This window comes from Equus caballus, chromosome 28, assembly GCF_041296265.1.
Source record: "Equus caballus isolate H_3958 breed thoroughbred chromosome 28, TB-T2T, whole genome shotgun sequence".
Lineage (NCBI taxonomy): Eukaryota > Metazoa > Chordata > Mammalia > Perissodactyla > Equidae > Equus > Equus caballus.
This window is the reverse complement of record NC_091711.1, coordinates 44,489,013-44,510,803: the sequence shown is the minus strand read 5'-3', so window position 1 is coordinate 44,510,803 and position 21,791 is coordinate 44,489,013. Positions and strand designations below refer to the sequence as shown.

Sequence of the window (21,791 nt, the reverse complement as noted above, 5' to 3'; positions counted from 1 at the left end):
AGTGCTCAGACCATGGATTTCTCTTTTTCTCTCAACTGCACAGCCAACCCGCCAGCAGATCCTATTGGAATTCTTCAAAACATACCCAGAATCCCACCACCTCTTATCACCTCCACTGCTCCTTCCCTGGGGACCAAGCCCTCCTCTTCTCTCGGGATTATTGCAATGCTGTCCTAAATGATCCCGTCACTGCCCTTGTCCTCCCACCGTCTAATTGCAGGACAGCAGCCAGAGTGATACTGTTCACACGGCACTCCTCTCTGCTCAAAATCCCACAGTGGCCCCTCACACTCAGGGCAAGAAAGGACTTCTGGGGGGTCTACCGGGTCCCATAGGATGGGCCAAGCCTCCTCCCCGTCACTGATTCTCCCTCTGCTCACTGTGCTCCAGCCACACGGTCTCCTTGCTGTTTCTCTACCACACCAGGTAGGCTCCAGCCTCAGGGCCTTTGCTCTTGCTGTTCCCTCTGCCCAAGATGCTCTTCTCTCAGCCACCTGAACCTCCTTCAAGTATTTGTTCAAATGTCACTCCAACGAGGCCTTCACCTTATTTAAAATTGCAACACCTCCCCTCAACACACGCCTCGTCCTCCTTCAGTTTTCTCTGCAGGATTTGGCACTGATACATATGCTTTCCATTGTGCTTCGTTTTGAGTGTGTTTCTTTCCCTCATTAAAATAGAAACTCCAGGAAGGCTGGATTTTATTTCACCTCTCTTTCTAGCGTTTAGGCCAGAGCGTTCAGGGCTCTTTGTGGAATGGATGGCTGAACGGATGAAGGAACGCATGAACGGAGAGTTGAGGGCGCTCCCGTGAACCGCCCCGTCCACGCCGACCTTTACTCCCACACTGGTGCGCGGACTTCATCCCGAGCGGATGAAGGTTGAGCCCCGGAGTGACGGGGCCGGGAAGGCGGGCTGGGAACCGGCAGGGCGGGGCCCACGCGACGTCGTCGTCATGGAAACGCGCGCGCTCCCAGCGGCCCCCGCGGCTTCCGGTCGGCAAGATGGTGGCGCGCAGGGGGCGGCGTTCGGCGCGGGGCTCGGACGAGGGGATCCCGAGCCCGCCGGGCTACTCAGGTGGGGCTGCGGGCCCGGGGGGCCGGGGCGACTCGGGGGCGGCGGCCAGGGGCCCCATCAGCGGCCGCGCGGTTGGGCGTGGGCCCGGCAGGTCCTCGAGGCCCGGCGGCGCCCTGCTCCCCTCTGGCCACCCTCTCCCTGGCCGAGCCCATTGGGGGCCACGCTTCCCTGGGGTGACCCCCCGCTGTCCACACTGTCTCGCGGGGCGAACCGGGGCTGTCTGCCCCCTCCCCCAGGGGAGCCCGTCCGCTTCTCGTCCGCCCTTGCTGTTCCCAGGTCGGCCCCTCAGCCCGCGCCGCGCCGGGCCTCTTAGTGGCTTCCTCATAGGTTCTGCCGCTTCTCCTCCTGCCCCAGGTGCCAGAATCTTCTTTCTAAAGTCAGATTTAAGTCCGATCTTGCCTCATAGGCCCTATACCTATACCCCCAAACCCACTGAACTCTCTTCAGTGGCCAAAGTTCGCACCTAAAACAAAACCCAAACTTCTTACCCTTGACCCGCGTGGCCGCACGTGTTCGGGCTGGTGATCACCGAGGGTTCCGTGTCCTGTTCCTCTGAGCAGCGGGCTCTTTACACCTTCCTGAATTTGGCGCTTGCTGGGCCCTCTTCCTCGGAGTTCCACAAGCAGCTTTGCCCTCGCCGTTGCACCGCTGCCCTCACTCAGGTCTGAGCTTTAAAGTTACTTTCTCAAAGAGGTCGCCCCGATGCCCGCCTAAAGGCTCGGCCCCCCGTCTCCCCGCACTACTTCACCCTGTGTGTTTCCTTCATATTTGATGGAATCTGGCCACATGCTTAGCTGTTCAGTGTCTCCCCCCACTGAGCTTCCTGAGGGCGGGATGGCAACTGTGTCCTCACTGTGCTCAGAAGAAGGTGGTGAGGAAAACAGGAGGCATCCCCGAGCTTTCTGAGGGTTAACGCTGATGGGAATGCCAGCGACCATCCATACAGTCACACAGAGACTTAGACGCGGTGAGGAGTTTGGTGTTTTCCCCGAGAGCCCAGAGTGTGAACTTCCCTCTCACTTCGCTTCCCACTTGCAATAATTGCTCGATGTGCTCACTCTTCCCCACAGCTTGGGAGCCCCTCCCGGGCAGATGATGTGTTCCTTCCCTCTCAGCCTGCACAGCATCCTGCACAGGCCTCTCCTAGGGGAGGGGCTCAGGGAAGGATGCTGATGGATGGACAGATACACGGGACTACAAAGGGACAGCCGAGCCTGACTTTCCTGCCATCCCTCTCCGCCCGTTTCCCTTCCAGCCATTCCAGTCAAGTTCTCCGGAAAGCAGCAGGCGTCTCATTATCTCTATGTGAGAGAGCACAGAGTTCGAGAAGGCACCAAGTCCTCCTGGCCTCAGAAGCGGACCCTTTTTGTCCTCAATGTGCCCCCATACTGCACAGAGGTAAGCGGGTGTGTGGGAGGAGACCGTGGGCTCAGGCAGGGCCTCCAGGCAGAGCTGAGCTCCCACTGGCCCCACCGGGCCCTGGGGGGCGTTGGAAACTGTGCGCAAAAGCCTGGAGGGAGGGTGTCTCGAGGGCTTCTTGTCTCTCTTCTGACAGGAAATCGGTTTTTAAAGATGCGTTTTAAAAAATAGACTCCTGAGGAGCCCAGAGCTTTTTATGTATCACCCAGCATTGTTTTGAATTACAGGGTGGTTCTCCCTCGTTTTACTATGGACATTGATACATGTCCATAGTGAAAAATAGCAAAAGTATAAGAAAGAAATTACCTCCAAATCTATTATCCCAACATGTCTGTTAATTTTTTTTTTCACAAAAACTAGTATTATGTTAATTTCCAGAAGAGAAACTAAGGGAATTTCTGAGTCTTTGATGAATTTTTTATCAAAAAAAGAAATATTCATTTCTGAAGGTTTCTCTGCAGTTAGAAGCAGTAGGAGGACAGGGTGTCACTGTTCAGCTTCACTGAGGAGCAGCGGGCACAGAGGGGCCGGCCGAGGTGCCAGCTCGCTGCAGGTCGCTAACCGCACGGCTCTGTGTAGGCAGCATCCACGTGGAGAAGCAGCGTTGCCGGCACCCCAGAAATGCCCCATGCCCCGCCCCCACCAGGGACAGCCACCACCCTGAGTCCCACAGGCAAGATTGAACTCTGTTCTTCAATGGCTGATTCAGGCAGTAAAACTTAGTTGATTGTCTCATAAAATCAGAATACTCAGAATAACACCAAAAATGTCCCCACTTATTCTTGTAATAATTAAAAAAGAAACAAAAGTTGAGAACCCAGTCCTGGGGTAGGGATCGTCCCCCCAGAGGGATTGCTAGGGAAAGGCTGATCCTTCAGAGCGGGCACATCCTCTCAGGAACACAGAGCACGTCCTGGGCGCGTGCTTCCAGCGGGCCCTGTCCTAAAGCCAAACAGCTTATCCCTGAGTCCCACCTTGCAGGCCATTCCCTCCCTCCCGAGACCCCGGCTAGTGGAGGGGTGGCTTTTTACCCACAGTTTCTATCATGAAGATTCACGAGATCGTTGTTTAGGGCCGCGGGAGGGCAGGAAAGGTGACCTCCGTGTTGCGGAGGACGTGGCTCCCAGGCCCTCCCTGCGGGGCCCCAGGTTGGGCAGGATGGGCTCTGAGTCCTTCAAGTCCCCTGGCAGTGCCGCTGGGGTGGAGGGACACTCAGGCTCATGCGGTGCTTCCTGGGCCGTGGCAGGAGTGCCTGTCCCGCCTCCTGTCCCCCTGTGGCCCTGTCCGTTCTGTGGAGTTACAGGAGAAGCCAGACCTCGCTGAGAGCCCAAAGGAGCCCCAGTCCAAGTTTTTTCAGCCCAAGCCCATTCCGGTAAGCCTCCGAGCACCCGGGTCTGCGGGAATGGGGCCTGGGGGGTGAGGGCCAGGGTGTGAGGGGGAATGGGGCGGCAGCGGGTGGCAGTGGGACTTTCTCAGCACTCCCCGGGGTCCTAGGCCAGTCCTCACTGTGGGGGTCTGGGAGGGCTGTCAGGTCAACAGTCTCCACTCCTTTCCCCGGCTTTGCCACATTCTTTAGCTCCCTGTCTGGCTCTTCCCGCTGTCCTGGGTGAAAGCTCAGAGACCATCTCTGCAGGCGCCCTGCGCTCCCGCCTGCTTCTCCTGCCAAAGTCGATTCTTCCTCAGGCTCAGTGGCCGGGGTCTTGTTTCCCTGTGGCCCGTGAGCCCACACCTCCTGGCATAGGGGAGTGTGAACTAGTGTGCGCCCAGTGTCTGTCCATTCCTGGCCCAGAGGGAGCACGCTTTCCACTGAGTCCGTCCCATAACTGGAGACAGGCCTGGTGTCGCCCCTCTCCCTGGGGAAGAGATAGGCATGGGTCCCTTCCAGCAGAAGCTGGAGACCTAGGGGCGCAGCCGTCCCACCCCAGACTGTGGACGCTCTCCTGGTCATCTTCACAGTTTAGGAGCAGCCCGCCACACCTGCCCTGGCTCAGGGACATGTGCGGCCGAGGGCAGTGGGAGCCCTGTGGCAGGCGTCGGGCGGCTGGGAGGACAGGAAGGCTCCTGACACTCTGTCATCTCTCCCTCCCCCAGGGCTTCCAGGTAGCCTATGTGGTGTTCCAGAAGCCGGGGGGGGTGTCAGCTGCCTTGGCCTTGAAGGGCCCGCTGCTGGTCTCGACAGAGAGTCACCCTGTGAAGAGCGGTGTTCACAGTCAGTATTGCGGGTGGTGTCGGCTGCCCCCTTTCTGGGCCCTGGGTTGGCGGGTAAGCTTTGTGGGGCAGTCCGCGAATGCCACGAGCCGTGTCTGCTCACCGAGAGCAGCGTGTTGGGGGCTCGAGCCTGGCACTCGGGGTGGGCAGAGGTGAGGGCCCAGCTTGCTGCCGCAGAATCTTCCTCACCTCCTGCACCCTGGGCCAAGGCCTCCAGCCCTGAGGCCTGAGTGAGAAGATCGGGACTGGCCCGGCAGGCGCTGGGGTGCGGAAGCCCCATTTCCCTCCCTCCCTTCTCTCTCAGAGTGGATCAGCGACTACAGGGACTCTGTGCTGGACCCTGAGGCCCTGAGGGCGGAAGTGGACACGTTCATGGAGGCCTATGACAAGAAGGTGGCTGAGGTAGGGCTTTCGCAGGTGCAGCCGAGCATCACCTGCGCAGCCTTAGGAAAGGTGTGCAGCTCCCGAGGGGGAGGGATGGTGGCAGCCTGTCCTAGTAACCATGTGGAGTCCAGGCTCCCTTTTTCCCTGCTCAGTCCTGGGCCACCTGACTGGGGGACGTGTAGTCTCTAAACGGTCTGTAGGGAATGAACGGTCCGAGAGTGGCAGAGGAGGCAGCATTGACACGTCTGCATGTTCCCCTGACACACAGCCACCAACACTGCTCCCCAGCAGAGGGAGCAGCAGGCGCCCGTGCATGCCCACGGTGGTTCTGGGTGGGGGAGGGGAGGGCGGGCGATGGGCTCCTGAGGCTGCAGGGCGGGTCCCAGGCAGCTGCCCATCACAGGGTTGTGTTCCTTGCAGGAGGAGGCTAAGGCCCAGGAGGAGGAAGGGGTCCCTGATGAGGAGGGCTGGGTCAAGGTGACCCGCCGCGGCCGGCGGCCTGTGCTCCCCCGGACGGAGGCAGCCAGCCTGCGGGTGCTGGAGCGGGAGAGACGGAAGCGCGCCCGCAAGGAGCTGCTCAACTTCTACGCCTGGCAGCACCGCGAGACCAAGATGGAGCGTAAGAGAGCGCCCCGGCCCCTCCTCTGGCCCCAGAGCCCTTGGCACCCGGGCCGCGGGTGAGGCCTGTGGCCAGAGCGCAGAGCCTTAGAGGGCAGGCCCTGGGCCTGGGGACCTGGACCACAGCCCTGTGGTGGTCCCCCTGTGGCTCCCCAGCGGCAGCTGTGGCGGCCCCTGGGTCATTTAGAGGCTACAGAGGCACTGGGATGTAGGACCCGCCTCCGGAGCCCTGAGCAGTTGGTGCTGGAACCTGTCAGCTTCTAGCAAGGAGCCACCTGGCAGAGGGTGGATCTCAGGTGCTCGCTGTGGGTGCAGAGCGGGCTGCTGCTGGCTGTGTGAGTGTGAATGTGTGAGAGAGACGGTGTGAGTGTGTGTGTGGAGTGCGCAGCGGGGAGCACCCCACCACCCGTGGCCTGCTGTTGGCGGTGAGGGTGCTGAGCCTACTGCCCTGGCCGTCTTGTCTCCTCACGTGCGGGATGGTTTCCCCATGGGCCCAGAGAGGGTCCTGGCCCCAGCCTTGGCGCAGGGATGGGCCTGAGCACCCCTAGTTGCACAGCTCTCTCGCCTCCCTCGCTGCCCCTTCCTCCGGCACCTTCGCTCCTGCTCCTGTCCTCTCCTCCGCGTTCACCTGACAGCAGGCATCCCTCAGCCTTCCCTCCCTTGGGCTCCAGAGCCCACATACCCCTTGGACCTGGCTGTTCGGTGACCAGAGCCTCCATCTGAGTCCTCGGCCCCTTGGGTTGGGGCCCTGTTACCTCCTGACGGCCTCCCCTGTCTGATTGCTGCCGTGGGGAGGGCTGCAGAGGTGGCCCGGCGTCTCCGGAGCCCCCGCGCCGCCTCCCTCACCTTTGGGGTGGGGGTGGGGAGGTAAGGGAGCAGGTCCCTGTTGGCCTTCTCTGTGCTTTTTTACTGGTGAGTTTCCTATCTGAGAACTCGGGCCTGCCGTCTTCTCCACGCAGCCTGTGCCCTCTCACCGGGCCTGCAGTCCACTCCACTTCCCTGCCACACCAAACCGTTTTCCGAGGCAGAGGCGAGGAGGGCGGCAGTGCTGAGCTCCCTCAGCTGGTAGGGGGCGCTGAGGGGAGGGCCAGGCGAGCTCTCTAGTCTGGTTGGTGGGGCGCAGCTCCTTGCTGATCCCGGCCCTGTTTTCCCTCGCTCCCCAGATCTCGCACAGCTGCGCAAGAAGTTTGAGGAGGACAAGCAGAGGATTGAACTGATGCGGGCCCAGCGCAAATTCCGCCCCTACTGAGCTGTGCTGGCCCTCAGGCCCGTGGGGGTAGTGAACGGGCAGCGGTGCATGGCCAGAGAGGGCCTGGAATGCTGGTCTCAGAGGCTGTGCCCAGGCCCAGGGGCCACCGCGTCAAGCCGCCCAAAGATCTGAGGCACACGAGGTGGGGTGAAGGACCATGTCGCCCTCCGTTCTGGTGCTTCAGCAGTCCTGGGGCCCAGTGCTGGGGGGGCCTGCCCAGCATGAGGACTTGGCCTTCAGGAAGCCACTGGCCCAGGAGTGGCTCCTTCCCTCTCCTCGTCTGTTCTCAGCCTGTCTCTGGACTCACCTCTCCGGGCTGAGCATCTGCTCTTTCCCCCCCTTCCCCTCGGCGGAGAATCCCCCACTGCAGTGAAACAGCCTCCAGAGCAGTGATAATACAGGAATAATTTCTCTTTCATCCTGTCTGGCAGCGGGAAAAGCTACAGAAGCTGCTGGGCTGCGGGCCCCTCCTTCCTCCAGCTGCTCCCAGCTTCCTGCAGATTATCAGCCCCAAAACGGACAAGCCCCCAAATCCAGGCATAGTCTCCCCCTTGAAGTCACAAATGTTAGAGTCAACATCTTGCCCCCACCCCTCCACTCTGCCAGCCCGTGCTGGTCTTCATGACCAGTGAGGCCTGGCCCCACCACACCTGGCCTGGCTGGGGGGGCTTGGAAGCTGGAAGTCTGAGTGGAGGGTGGTGAGCAGTGGGTGGGTGGTCTCTGTAGCCCTAGGCACAGGGCTACAGCTGGGCTGGGACCCTGTCCTTGCTCTGTAAGAAGGCGCTGATGACACCGGCCACGTGTTGGGGTTGGTTCATGTGGACGTAGTGGTTGCCCGGGACTTCCACGAACTGGAACCGCTGGGGAAGGGAGGGCATGCGTGGTGGTGTGAGGCCCAGGGGAGGTAGCTCTGCAGGCCCCTCTGGTGGGGCTTTCCCACAGCCTGCTGCCTCCCACCGGTTCAGAAGTGTTCCCAACCGTGAGCCTTGGGGCAGTGACTGATGCACAGCTCTGTGGGCCCCAGTCCCTCCACAGCCCCCTGTGGGCAGGTCGCCCTGGCTCTGAGCCAGTGGGAAAGGCCTGATCGGGAAGGAAGGGTCCCAACCCTGGGCTTCTGAGCCGTTCCGAGCTGAGAGGTTGTAGAGCTGGGCTGGGGAGGGGGCCGTAGGCAGGGGTGCCACTGGTTCTGATAATTGTATAAGGCCAACTTGAAAAAAGATGGAGCAGCCTTTCCTACTTGCTCCTGCCTGGAAGAAAGCAGCAGGACCAGAAGGCACCGCCTGTTGGCCAGCCAGCCACGTGTGGACTTTCCTTCCCAGGGGACACTGTATTGTCCGCCGAGGCCTCAGGCTCAGGTGTTAGTGGCGGATGATGTTAAGATGCCAGGTGCTCCCAGGGACCTTGGCAAGGTCCAAAGTCACAGCACAAGTGTCAGCCCTCCCCCGTGGAGGCTTACCCCTAGCTGCAGCCAGCACCCACGGAAGGGACTGGTCATCAGCTCCCGTTTGGGACCCCAGAAAGGCATGGGACCACCTCTCCCCAAGTTGGGCTTGGCCCAGGGCATATGTGAGGACAGTAAACCCGAGAGTCAGCCAATGAGGAGTGCGGTTTCTCTGCTGACTACACGTGACCCCAGGCCTCTGGGGAGTGAGGCCTGGTAGCACCTGGTCACCTGTTAGAGCTGGGGCCAGGCCAGACCAGGAGTCCCAGTCCAAGCAAAAGAGAGGGTGAGAGGGAGCCCAGAGCGGCCTGCGGCCCTGTCCTGGCCCCCTGTCCCCTGAGCCCCGCACACCTACCTCTTTTAGGACAGATTTCAGCATGGCAAGTACGAAGCGCAGGTGTTCCCTGTCAGCATTCTCTCTTCTCACGTTGTAATATCCGTGGCTTGCTCTGGAAAAGAAGGCAGGGTTCAACTGGGGGCTGCCTCCATGCACTGCCATCTCGCCAGCCTGGGTCCCCTCCCATTTCCCCACAGCTGAGCCCTGAGCCCAGGTTTAATTCAAGGTGGAGGCCTTCAGTGTCTGCTGGCACTCAGGGCTCCCCAGGCCAGGCACGAGCGCAGTGTCTCAGGTGTATCTCACCCTGCTCGGGTCATAGGGCCTGCCTGCAGTCACAGCCACTGAATGGCAGAGCCAGGATCTGGACGGGCTCTGGAGCCCATGTTTTCTCTTTATCTTTTAAAAGAGCTTTATTGAGATAATTTCACCCATTGAAGGTGTAGGATTCTATGGTTTTTAGGATATTCAGGGTTGTGTCATCACCAGAGTCAATTTTAGAACATTTTCATCACCTCAAAGGAAAAATCCTGAGCGTGTAGTTTTCACCAACACACGTGCACACAACTCCCCATCTCACAACCACTGAGCAACTTTCTGGCCATAGAGCCCCTATCTGGACTCGCACAGGGATGGAATCCTAGAATCCGTGGACTTTTGGGACTGACTGGTTTCACTGAGCAGAATGTTCTCAGGCTTCATCCACGTTGTCACATGTCAGCACTCCATCACTTCTTATGGCTAATAGTCCATTGTATGGACAGACCATATTTTGCATATCTGTTGAGGGACACCTGGGTTGTCTCCACCTTTGGGCTGTCATGAATAATGCCGCCATGAATGATCGTGTCCAGCTTCTATGCAGACATATGTTACCCTTTCTGTTGCATATATACCTAGGAGTGGAATTAAATTGCTGGGTTATATGGTGAATTAGCTTGAGAAACCGCCAGACCGTTTTCCAAAGTGGCTGTAGCATTTTGCGATCCCACGGCAGTGTGTGAGGGTTCTGGTTTCTCCACATCCTCGCAAACACTTGTTCCCTCACTTGTAGAGGCTAGCTGTCCCAGCGGATGTGCAGTGGATCTCACTGTGGTCTGGATTTGTTTGTCTTGAGTCCATGCTTTCTAAAGCCCTGTGCTCGGCACCAGAGACAGATGTGTCCCTGGAAGTCACAGTCCTGCCTCAGTCCAAGATGGCTGCAGTGGAGTGGGGAGTGGCATCTGAACCACACTAAAGGATGTTTGGCTGTGGGAGCCCGAGGCTATGGGATTGCTTGCGGCTGGGTGCTGGGGGTGGGGACTGGGAGGAAGGCAGCTGGAGGAGCAGCGTAGGCCTGGGGATGGGAGGCGTCCGGGCGGCTGGGGGACTGGGTAGGGCAAGGGCCAGATGGTAATGTCTGCCCGTCTCTGCCTTACCTGGGCTTTTCCCCAGACACTGTCGAAAGGTGCAGTGTAGTCCTTGCCCCACCCACTGCTGCCCAAGCTCTGCCTGCCTTCCACACACCCGTCGCCGGGGGCTTTCCCGGGAAAGATGGCAGTGTGGTCTCACACCGGGAGAACTGGGGACCTCGTGCCAGGGAGACCTGGAGATTCCTGGCTCTCAGGCCTGGGCTTGGCGCTTGGTCAGACTCACTTGACGAGCAGGACGCGGGCCTGCAGCTTCTTGATGGAGTGCACAAACAGCTCCTTGCTGATGTAATCCGAGCTGTGCTCTGGCTGCAGAGACAAAACCATCGTGAGTTCTCACCCCCAGGCACTCCTGTGGGTGCGAAGCCTGCCTCTCTTGGGGTCAGCGGGTACCGGGAGGGGCCGTGTCGGCCATCACCTCAGGACTGAGCCCGGTGCCCGACCACATCACCTCCTTAACAAAGGGCTTATTACCTCCCATGGGCCCTGGGTCTTTTACCCCTGAATCTGTTCGCTATCTTCCTGGGCTCATGGCAGCCCAGCCAGATGGCATTCCCCAGACTCCCTTACAGCCAGGTATGGCCATGCCACTGAATGCAGAGAGGTGACCTGGGCTACTTCTGGGCCTAGACTTTAGGTCTGAGGTATGGCCTCTCTTAAGAAAGCCCTCTTTATCAATATTGCCATTGATTCGCGATGTGTGTGTGTTGTTCTATGTAAAATATATTTGTCTGCCTCAAGGTCTTAAAGCTATTCCCTATGTTTTCTTCTGGAATCCTTGCTGCTTTACATTTCCTCTTCTGACCTGTGATCCATCTTGAGTTAACTTTGGTGTCTACTGTGAGCCAGGGATCTGGGCTCTAAGTGAAATAAGCCAGTCACAAAAGGCCACATGTCACAGGATTCCACCTACATGAGGTCCCTCCGGGAGTCAGATTCACAGAAGGGAGACAGACGGTGGTCACCTGGGGCTGGGGGAGGAGGAATGGGGAGCTTGTGTCTAACGGGATGGAGTTTACTGGCAATAATGAGAGATTTGGGGGGCTGCACATCACGGATGCACTAAATGTCACTCAACTGCACACTTACAAATGGCTTAAAAATGACAAATGTTATGCTATGTCTATCTTACCGTGATGAAAAAAGAACAAGAAAGAGGCAGGCAGGCAGACCAGGATGGGACGGGAGCCCAGCAGCACTCACCCAGGACATCCTGCGGTCCCTGTTCAGCACCAGCCCTGGAGAGAAGCACAAAGATGCTGGCTTCAGCGCCACCCATCAGGTGAGGGGACTCAACTCCATTCCCCTGGGGACCCTGGGCCCTTCCAGCCAGGGCTCATGTCATCAGCCTAGACTGATGGGGACCGCCCCCGACATCCTCTTGGGGCTCAGCTGGAGTGGAGCTTGCCCACAGCCACCTGGCCAGACCTCCCTGGCCACCCTCGCGGGCGGGGCAGAAGGATGATGCTGGTAACAGTTATGCTACCTGGCACCCGTCGTTCTCATCTCTGAGATCCTTAAAACGTAATTCGGATCTTTTTTTTTTTTTAGGAAGATTAGCCCTGAGCTAACATCTGCTGCCAATCCTCCTCTTTTTGTTGAGGAAGACTGGCCCTGAGCTAACATCCGTGCCCATCTTCCTCTACTTTATATGTGGGACGCCTACCACGGCATGGTGTGCCAAGTGGTGCCACGTCCACACCCAGGATCCACACCGGTGAACCCCGGGCCGCCGAAGCGGAACGTGTGCACTTAACCGTTGTGCCACCGGGCTGGCCCCTCATTCGGATCTTTAAACACCAGGAAGCACCCAGTAGCTAAGAACTGGGTTGTCACTTGTGGAAGAGAAATGGAGCGACAAAGAAAGGCTGGAGGGGTCGAGAAGAGCGGGTGGTCCCAGCTCCAGGCTGAGCCTCAGTTCTCTGCCGCAATGCCAATGGTGGACAACTCGGCCTCACCTGGGAAGGACGGACACCCACCAGTTCCATGCCTGGGCCCTGATCTTGAGAAATGGCTGCAGGGGTGCCAGGGAGAGTACAGATCGCAGACCCTGGAGGCAGCCTGATGTCAGCAGGGGACGGACAAGTGAGCTGGGGGGTGGTTGTTTGGGAGCCTCTCCAATGGGGAGCTGGTGGAAGGGAGCCGAAGCGTCAACATGGGTAGATCCCACAAATATGCCACCTAAGAAGTCAGCCTGCTCCCTCCTTCCTAGAGTCTTTGCTCAAAATCCACCCTCCCAGCCAGGCCCCGCAACCTCCCATTTAAAATCACAGTATCTCGGGGCTGGCCCTGTTGCCGAGTGGTTAAGTTCTCGCGCTCCGCTGCAGGCGGCCCAGTGTTTTGTTGGTTCGAATCCTGGGTGCGGACATGGCACTGCTCATCAAAAAAACACACTGAGGCAGCGTCCCACATGCCACAACTAGAAGGACCCACAACAAAGAATATACAACTATGTACCGGGGAGCTTTGGGGAGAAAAAGGAAAAAATAAAATCTTTAAAATCACAGCATCTCCAGGAGCCTCTCCAGCCCCTGATGTATTTCTCCCCAGAACACCCAGCGCTTTCTCACGCACTCTACCATTCAAGATGGAATGGGGCTGTCAGAGGCTCCAGGGCCCGAGGGAAAGGACTTGGGAGGAGTCTGGAACACGATTTCCCCAATGTCACCCACAACCGCGGAGGCACCTGGTGGGGTGCGGGAGCCTGCTGTGTCTTCTTTTAGGTTAACCCCAGGCCCCAAAGGGCCACAATGGCTGCAGAGGGGCTAGTCCTGACACAGTGATCCAGTCACCTGCCCACGCCTGCAGCACCTCCTTCCTGCTCTCCTCTCCCTGCTCCCTCCACTTCCCTGCACAATGGTTCAGTGTCTGTGCTCCCCATTTCATGTGACCCCGGGCGGGCCTAATCGGCTTCCCCAGCCTTGCCAGGAGCACGTCTCATTCTGGATTAGCCCACTTCTGCACCTGGGGCCTCCCTGGCCCGGCTATCTGTGTGGGGCATGAGAGGGCAACCTGGGCCCACAGCCCTCATGGCCTTCTGCCCTCGACCTCTCTATGATGGATTTGCGGAGGGTGGGCGGGGGGGCAGACAAAGGTTCAGAGATGATAACTAAGACAATCCTCCAAAGGGTCACAAACTGGCAGCAAGAGGCCAAAACAGCTCCTAGGTATAGTCCGTCTGACCTCAGAGTATGCTGTCAATTTCTGGAAAATCAATACAACACAGCAGACCTCTGGCTTCTCTTAAGCAACTGGAAATTCTGGCCATACTAGACTCGGGTTTCCACACGACAACCACCACCTGGGTTGCCTGGCTGGGCATGCTGGCTCCAGTTCCAGCGTCCCCACTGCTCCCTATTACTCACTCCCAGCAGCTGGATTACTTCCACGACTTGTCCAACTCCCACAGGCACTGGTGCTTTTGACCTCTGCCTCATTGGTGCTTCATAAACTGAAGCCACATTCACTACCTTGCTCGATGCTGTAAGCCTATGAGGACAAAAATCCCAAGACTGTCACCTGAGAGAGCCAGAGGGTCCAAAAGGGGAGGAGCTTGTCCAAGATGGCTGAGCCAGCAGAGGCAACGCAGCGCAGGTTGCATCCGCCCTGGACTGTCTCCCAGGCTCCTCCTGGGAGCTGCTTCCCGGACCCGTCCAGAGCAGGCCTGCCCACGGCTCTCTCCCAGGGCTCCCTGTACATCTCCTTTCCTACACTTGGAATGAAACGACTATTGGCTTGTCTGTCTACTAGTCTATCATTTGTTTCTCCTCTTAGAATGGACGTTCCCCACCCTGCCTCCTCCTTGCTCAGCTCCTAGGGAGTCATTTCCAGTGAGGGCACTTGTGAACGGCGTCTGGAACTTAGGCCACCAGGAGAGGGCCGGGGTCTGCTGCTGCTCACCGCAGCTCCACAGCCTGGCTTGGGCTGGCACAGAGCAGACCTTCAGGAAAGGTCTCCTGAACAAATGAGGAGAAGCAACTGCCGGCCCAAGGCTGCCCCGGAGCCGAGGTACCACCCACTGCACTCCTCTGTTTAAAGACTCTTCAGAGTCACTCGGCCCTGAGGACGATAATGCCTCTCCCTGGCACCTGGTACGCACCCCACAGGACCAGCAGAGCACGGCTGGGACATTCCCCAACATTTAGTCCCAAGAGCCCTGACCAAGCTCCCCACAGGACGTGGCCTTCTGGGATGTGCGGTCGCCATCGAACCCGGCACGAGTCGCTTGGCCTCTCTGAGCCTCAGTTTCTCCTGCTCTAAAGGCATGAGTAGAGGGCAGTAGGAGGACTAAAGGAGATACCGTTCGCAGCGCTCTTAGGATTTGCCTGGTCCAGAGCGAGCAGCGATGCAGCAACGTCATTATCATTTCTCAATAACCGTGTTGTTAAGCCACGGCGTTAGATGCCGCGTCTCTTACCTCCAGCCACGGGGGTGGTTCCCCTCTGCAGGAGGAGCTCCCCAGACTCCTCACTCACATGACTGTTGTTCTGCAGGAACCTGGGAGAGACAGAAGGACGCCGATTGCCTGGGGCAGGGCGGACGGCTGCCGGGAAGGAGAGGAGGGCAGGAGAGCGAGGCCACTCCTCAAAGGATGCAGGCATCCGTCAATGGGATGTTCACATCAGGGGCGTGAGTGTGAGTGTGTGTGTGAGTGCCAGCCAGCTGAACCCCGAAGGAGGAGTGGGGAAGTTAGCAAGGCACCAGCGAGAAGGCCAGGTAGAAGGAGCCACAGAAGGAAGAAACGGTGTGGAAAAAGACAGTGCACGCGTGCGTGTGTGCATGTGTGCGCGTGTGCATGTGTGTGCGTGAGTGTGCATTTGTGCACGTGTGTGTGTGCGTTTGTGTATGAGTGTGTGTGCATGCACTTGAGTGGGGAGGATTTGGGGGCAGAGAGCATGTGGAGAGGGGACGCCTGAGTGAAGGGCATGGCTATGGAAGGGAGAGAGTGGAAGGCAGGCGAGTCCCAGACGGGCCATGAGAGGAGGGCCAGGAAGCCTGCTGTCGGGGTGAGCGTGGCAAGAAACAGGCTTGGCGTGGATTTGTGGGTAGGAGAGAGAAGCTTCCTCGAGGCCCCAGCGATGTCCTCCCTCGGTGACCCTCAGTTCCCCCCGGGCTCTCGGCAGGCACCCACCTCTGCAGCATCTCCTCCCAGCTGACCACACTCGAGGGCTTCTTGGAGGCCTCCACTAGCAGCGTGTGCTCGATGGCTCTCCGCTTGTAGGTCAGTAAGTTCTCCATTTCCTAAGGATTTGTGGGTTCTGCTGGGGGGGCAGGGCTCCCAGCTGCAGACAAAGGGGCCCAGCCCCCAGCCCGCCCTCAGCAGGCCCTCAGCCGCGCACCCTCTGCACCCTCTTAGCCCGTGATTCATTCTGGCCCAGTGAAGGGTTGCAGGTTAGCTAGCCCTGTGAGCCGGAGCCAGTCGTCTGCCTCAGTCACCGCCCGCCCAGCCCTGCCCATGGCCGGGGACAGCTGGAGGGATCAGACAGGATGATGGAGGAGAAAGGAAACCTCTGTCAACTGCCAAGTGTCTGCAAAGGTGCCATATTAGGGTCCACAGGTCATGAACCACCCAGGGTCAGGGTTCAACCATGACAGCGTTAACTAACGCTATCACCCCAAAGGGAGGAGGGGAGACTGGCAGAGGGGTGCAGCTCGGGGACCTCCAGTGCCCCCTCAAGTACCCATTGCCAGCCCAGCTCACTCAGAATGGCCTGGAGTAGCAGGCGGAAGTGACAGTCCCATCCGTGGCCCCTGAGAAGGCAGGACAGGGAGGACGAAACACTCCCCAGCTGCCGCAGGAGGAAGACCCCGGGGCACTGTGTTCGTCCGTCAGAAGGGCAAACAGATGAAGAAGTGAGAAGGCAGCCACGGCCGTCTGCTGCGTCCTCTCGCCAACCCGCAAGCTCCATTCACGCAACTAACATTCGTGCAGCACTTACTACGGGCCGGGCCTGGGCGTGTGCTGGCGAAAAGACAGCCATGCTTCTGGCCCTTGTGGACTTTGTGGTCATTTTAGGGACGAGAAAATGGAAAGTGATGAAGGAGCTATGTCACAACTGAAAGGCTGAGCCCTTGGGAATAGAATGACAGAATGTCAGAGCTGGCAGGGCACCTCCAACGTCGTCTTCTCCAACCTGCTCATTTTACAGGTGAAGAAACTGAGGCCCAGAGAGGCAAACTGACTTGCCCAGAGTCACACAGCAGATAAACGGCAGAGCCAGGGCTCAGATGTAGGGAGAACACTGGCTGTTGTCATGGGTGGTTGAGGTGAGAGGAGTCAGCACGTCTCCCAGCCATCCACAGTCCAGGCTGCAGTGTGCGGTTGTACAGTGCGTGCACAGCACAAAGGCATTTGACTGAGCACAAGTGCAGGTGGGCTCGCCAAACTGTATGCCCCTAGAACTTCCTCAACCCACTACTCCTACCCTCTCCTACCCCCTGCCACTTTGTGATCAACCTGGCATTCTGCAGATCCCAGGCCACACAGAGGGTTTCCAAGGATAACAAAAGCCTCTGCAACCCTTTCTCTGCCCACTCCTGGGGTACCAGCAGCATAACCCATCCCCTGGGAGGGGCCCTGTGACTCCCCCTGGTCTACCCTCTGCCACCTTCTCCCGCCTCCCTGGTACCCACCAAAGGAGACAGGGCCAAGGGCAATGGCTGGGCCTGGGTCTCCCCCAGTGACAGTGGACATGGAAGAGCCCGTTCTTACGTTGGAGTCCACGGCAAATGGGGCCGCCTCCAGCAAGATAAGTTTATCCACCATCTCGGGGAAGACACAGGAAAACTATGATGCGACACACAAAGAGAAGAATAAATAGGAGAGGAAGATGGGAAAGGGGCTCAAACTTTTCCCTGGGGATACTAGTGCTTCCCGAAACATCTCTCGGGTTGGGGGAAGGGTGCTGACCAAGAGGCCAGAACAAGAATCTTGTCCCTTGGGATCACCTTCCTCTTTCCTCCTCCCACAGTCTGCGCCCAGCATCGAGCTCCAGACCCCGGGGATGGCTGCACTCCAGGGTGCTCTGTGACGGGGCGGCGTGGGGGGCGGTGGGGAACGTCTAAACGCAGCTCCATCAGGCAGGAAGCTCCACTGTTCCCCGGCAGTCACAATTCCCGCGGTAACGATTATTACTGCCATCCACAGAGCAAACTGGCTCTGGCTGACAGAACGCCAAGATTCACCTCTCTTCCCAGCTGACTGCCCCTTCGTCCTCCTGCCCTTCCCATCCCACCTGCAGGAGAGCCCAGGGTGGCCAGAGGGGGTCGCTGCAAAGCCATCTACTCACCATTCCGCCCACAAGGCCACCTGGGGAACAAAAGAGGAGGCCAGCTGACATTTCCCGGCTCTCAAAATCCTACCACACCCTCCTCCCAGGAGCTGGCCCACCTTCACATAGGGGGCTGGCTCCTCTCCCCCACCAGTGGCTGGAGCTCTGTATGTGCTGTCAAACTTGGGGCTCCCTCCCTGGGGCCATATAGCCCCTTCATCACACCTGGCCACTCCAAAGGCCACATTTTCCTCATCAAATTGAGAGACACACCACCTGCGGGGCCCTGTGTCTCTCAAGGGAGTTGCTTGAGGCCAAAGGGCCCAGTGCCCAATGTCTAACAGACACCTCATCTTTCCTTGCAATTCCCAGAGGCACAGGGGACGTGTACCTGTGTAGCAACTCCGCTCCCTCCCTCGCATCCCTCCCTTGCAGCCCCACCACTGGGCACTCTCAGTCCTGGCCAAGATGTACTCACCAAAACTGTGGCCCATGAGGGAAAACCGATCCCACTTCAAGGCTGAAAACACACAGAGCCAGGTCTGGATGGGCTAGCCCGCCCCTGCCCCCCTGCCACGCCCCGTCCTGCAGTTCTTGTGCTCGGGAAATGCCTCCCCAGCATCTGGGGTGCCCCACTCAGGACACCAGCTTAGAGGGGTCCCAGCTCCACTGCAGGGGTGGAACCCACAGAAGGAAGCAAGCTCTTCTTGGCAGCCCTCCTCAGCTTTCCCAAAGTCACCCATGCACTCCTGGAAGAACTGGGGCCAGACCCCAGGGCACTCCCACGCCAGTGCCGCTTCCTGGCTAACACCCCACTCCAACGATGAGAGGGGATGTCCCAGGGCAGCGGCCCCCACTCCCCGCCCCGGCCCCAACACACACACACACACACACACACACACACACTCTGCCTCTTACTCACCTGCCGCGACTCTTCGAACCTCACTCACGAAGTTTTGCTGGTAATACGGGAGACCTGGGCCGTAATGCGACGAGAGCCCATGACCTCCGAAATCCACAGCAACGTAATGGAAGTCTGAGACAGAGATAAAGGGGAAGAAGGCATCTACATCAGCCTTCCCCCCGCCTCATCCTCCTCAGGGCTCCCACCTGGCCCCTCGGCTTCCTTTTAGCCCCAGCCTCACCTTTTGGGAGAAGAGGGATGAGCCGGTCGAAGGAGTTGGCATTGTCCAGCCAGCCGTGTAGGCAGAGAACCGGGGGGCCCTGCTGGGAGCCCCAGGCTTTGGCAGCGATGTGGCCCCAGGGCACGTCCAGCTTCAGCTTTGAGAATAGACCTGACAGAGACACCCCCTCACTCAGGAAGCTGGCACTTCCTGAGCCCCGCATCTATGACCCAATGGGTCCAGGGCATCAGTGCTACCCAGGGGGCTCAGACTCCCATGCTGCCCCCAGGGCATTATGGGGAGAGAGCCAGACACGAGTGTGGGGATCCCCAGCGGAGGGAAAGATAAACTGGGTCATCTGGGTGAGGAAAACCTTGGGAGGGCTTCATGGCAGAACTTTCCAGAATAGGCTGGGAGGTTGGCTAGGCCTGGGCCCTGCGACTTGCTGGCTCTGTGATGTTGGGCAACTTACTAAAACCTCCTGAGCCTCAGTTTCCTTTTCTGCAAAACAGGAGTAAAGAGTAATGGCAATAGCCAACATTTTCTAAGCCTTAACTGAGGGCCAGATGGGGTGGCTGGTCTCCCACATCCTCACAGTCACCTGGGTCACTACCATCACCCTCCCTTCGCAGACCAGGAAGCTGAGGCACAGGGAGGTGCAGTCCATGCCCCAGGTCACACAGGCACAAATTTGCTGGCCTCCCACGCCGCCCCTCTAACTTGGGGCTCCTGGAACCCGTATGGCCGTGTCCTGGGCCGGTGAAGGAGCTGCCACAGGCAGGAGGGCGGCGTGGTCGGCGAGCCCTCCCCTCCACTGCCCCTCAGCGGTCCCAGGTAGCTGGATGCGAGAAGGAAGCGCGCGCCGCCTCCCCGATCCCACTCGGTCGGGCCCGGCGTCCTCACCCATCGCTCGCGTCCCACGGTGCACAGCTGCGGTCTCTCTGCCACCCAGGCCCCGCCCCTCGCTGACCAGCCGGCCCCGCCTCTCTGCCACCCAGGCCCCGCCCCTCGCTGACGAGCCGGCCCCGCCTCTCTGCCACCCAGGCCCCGCTCCTCGCTGACGAGCCGGCCCCGCCTGTCTACCTCTCCCGCTCCTCCGGAAGACCTCCTGGCGGCTCCCTGGCGCCCAAGGGCGGCGCGACCTGGCCCTTGGTTCTGGCCGGGACGGGCCTGCCCTCCCGGACCCTCTGCCTGCGCTGGGAAAGCCGCCCGCGCCACCCCACGGCGGAAGCTGTGAGCAGAGCCCCGGGGGATTCCCAGGGCGGTGACCAGACCACCTCCAAAATTCCCGCACCTGGGGCTCTGCTTGACACGTGGCCGGCCCCTGACCCCTGAGAAGTCCCCAAGGCCACCCCACCCCTACCCGGGACCGGCATCTGGCGAAGGCCCAGGGAGCAGCCACAGCAAGCGGGGTAGCCCCTGGGTCCTCGCTGGCCCTCACTGTGGAGCTGAAGGGGGGGTGACTTTCTTTAATGGTTTCATGTCCGCGTGGAAGGCCGGGCTGCGTCCACCATGTTCGCCTAGAGTTCCTGGCAGGAACCAGCCTTAGTATTTGTTGTGCAGGTGAACAAATGAATGTAGACACTGGGGACGTGGAGGAACTCCCCAGGTGAGGAAGGATGACAGACAACGACATGCTGCCTGCAAAGGATCAAGAACTCCAGGTCATGAACTCCACATTGTCTTTGATCTGCCCTTCTATAGAGGGGAATTTGCAGTTTCCTGTGTTTTGCTTTACAACAATACTGTAATGTGCAGCATGACGTGGTCAGGGACAGCTGTAGGGTAATCTTACAGATGTCCGAGAGCTGGCGCGGAGGCTGAACACATTGGTAATGTTGCCAGCTGTTTCTCCATCACCGCCCTATCTCCTGAGTTCCACCTGTGCTGGGCAAGCCTGCCTGTTCCCCCGGGCCTTGAGGGATGAGGAAAGCATTCAACTTCTGACTCTGTGTCACTTTGCTAGTTGAGAAATTGTATGACAGGGTGCTTAAAATTAGAATTTCTCTTGTTATATCTGGGCTTAATCTTGTTTATTTCCTTAAGAGCCATTGATATTTTTTAATGTCCTTTCTCCATTTTTTTCTATTATTTCCTGATTTCTTAGGACTCAACTATTAGAGAGATTAGTTCTTTCTCTATGACATGGGTTGTATATTTTTCCCCAAATGCTTGTCATTTGACTTTAGAATTTATTTATTGCCATGCAGAAGTTTTTAACTTTTTATGTAGTCAAATTGGTCACTCTTTTCTTATTTCACTTCTAGATTTTGTAGGGGTGGAAGACATTTCCTCTACCCTCTGGGTGCTTCTGGCTGGGCTGTGAATCGAATTGACATGAGACAGAATAACAGGAGAAAACCAAACAAAGGTGTATAATATGTACACATGGGAGAGACTCAGGAAAACTGAGCAGCTCACCAAAAGGGCAGAGGCTCTCATCTTAAATACCATCTTCAGGGGCTGGCCCCGTGGCCGAGCGGTTAAGTTCGCGCGCTCCGCTGCAGGCGGCCCAGTGTTTCGTTGGTTCGAATCCTGGGCGCGGACATGACACTGCTCATCAAACCACGCTGAGGCAGCATCCCACATGCCACAACTAGAAGGACCCACAACAAAGAATATACAACTATGTACCGGGGGGCTTTGGGGAGAAAAAGGAAAAAATAAAATCTTTAAAAAAAAAAAAATACCGTCTTCAGCTAAAGACAAAGGAGGATGTTGGGGGGTTGGTTTGGGGGCTTCAAAAGGGAGGAAGGCAAGTCACATGGAAATGGAGAAGCAAATGTTTGGTAAACAGAACTTTGGTAAGAGTGGGCTTAGCAAGGACCCTCCCAGCCTATGGGATACCCAGAGTTCTCTGTGCTGATGGCCTGTCCTGGGGACAGGCCTTTATTTTAAATCTCTTTTAGGTAGTTAGGGGGAAGGTCAAAGATTTTTTCAGTCTTTTGTTCTTAAAAATAATCAAGGCGAGGAGACATATTTTGGGGTGGCCAAGTCTGATCCCCCACAATTTTGAGTCTTCCCAGAAAGGCCTTTGTCGTTAAGTTTTGGGTTGGCTGGCTATTCAGTAGGAGATTACTGGAACAGCAATGGCACACAAAAGGAGCTTGGCAAATTCTTTGTTAAATGAATGAATGAATGAATAATAATACACAAACCTGGGAACACCAGGGTACCCCACAAATCGTATGTTTCTTTAGTTGCTTGGAGCGCCCGTCAGAGCGCTCAGGGTGTTTGGGGGCCTCCTTTCCTGGTTG

General features: G+C 58.1%; 2 protein-coding genes and 1 long non-coding RNA gene across 4 annotated transcripts; 2 read left to right on the top strand and 1 right to left on the bottom strand.

The window, feature by feature from the left end:
- The first annotated feature begins 952 nt into the window (after positions 1 to 952).
- RRP7 (ribosomal RNA processing 7 homolog) lies at positions 953 to 7,373 on the top strand. 2 transcript variants are annotated; one of them, XM_005606706.4, is made up of 8 exons: positions 974 to 1,077; positions 1,638 to 1,739; positions 2,333 to 2,475; positions 3,743 to 3,868; positions 4,588 to 4,705; positions 5,009 to 5,106; positions 5,509 to 5,707; positions 6,870 to 7,373. In XM_005606706.4, exons 1-8 carry the CDS (start codon positions 1,005 to 1,007, stop codon positions 6,953 to 6,955), a joined length of 945 nt encoding a protein of 314 aa, XP_005606763.1. In that variant the 5' UTR covers positions 974 to 1,004; the 3' UTR covers positions 6,956 to 7,373. The 2 variants fall into 2 exon arrangements, with proteins under 2 accessions (XP_001503080.1, XP_005606763.1); XM_001503030.6 differs by lacking the exon at positions 1,638 to 1,739 and having other exon boundaries at positions 953 to 1,077.
- Positions 7,349 to 19,968, bottom strand: SERHL2 (serine hydrolase like 2). Its single transcript, NM_001433632.1, has 12 exons — positions 19,438 to 19,968; positions 18,556 to 18,705; positions 18,333 to 18,446; positions 17,889 to 17,930; positions 17,429 to 17,448; positions 16,852 to 16,926; positions 15,271 to 15,380; positions 14,557 to 14,636; positions 11,343 to 11,377; positions 10,366 to 10,448; positions 8,752 to 8,845; positions 7,349 to 7,815 (listed from the first exon to the last, which is right to left on the bottom strand). The coding sequence occupies exons 1-12, from the start codon at positions 19,439 to 19,441 to the stop codon at positions 7,696 to 7,698; spliced, it is 927 nt and encodes a 308-aa protein (NP_001420561.1). The 5' UTR covers positions 19,442 to 19,968; the 3' UTR covers positions 7,349 to 7,695.
- Positions 19,591 to 20,940, top strand: LOC102150472 (uncharacterized). The gene is made up of 3 exons (XR_289705.4): positions 19,591 to 19,767; positions 20,098 to 20,198; positions 20,802 to 20,940. It is a non-coding gene; the product is annotated as an uncharacterized lncRNA (long non-coding RNA).
- Positions 20,941 to 21,791: the final 851 nt, after the last annotated feature.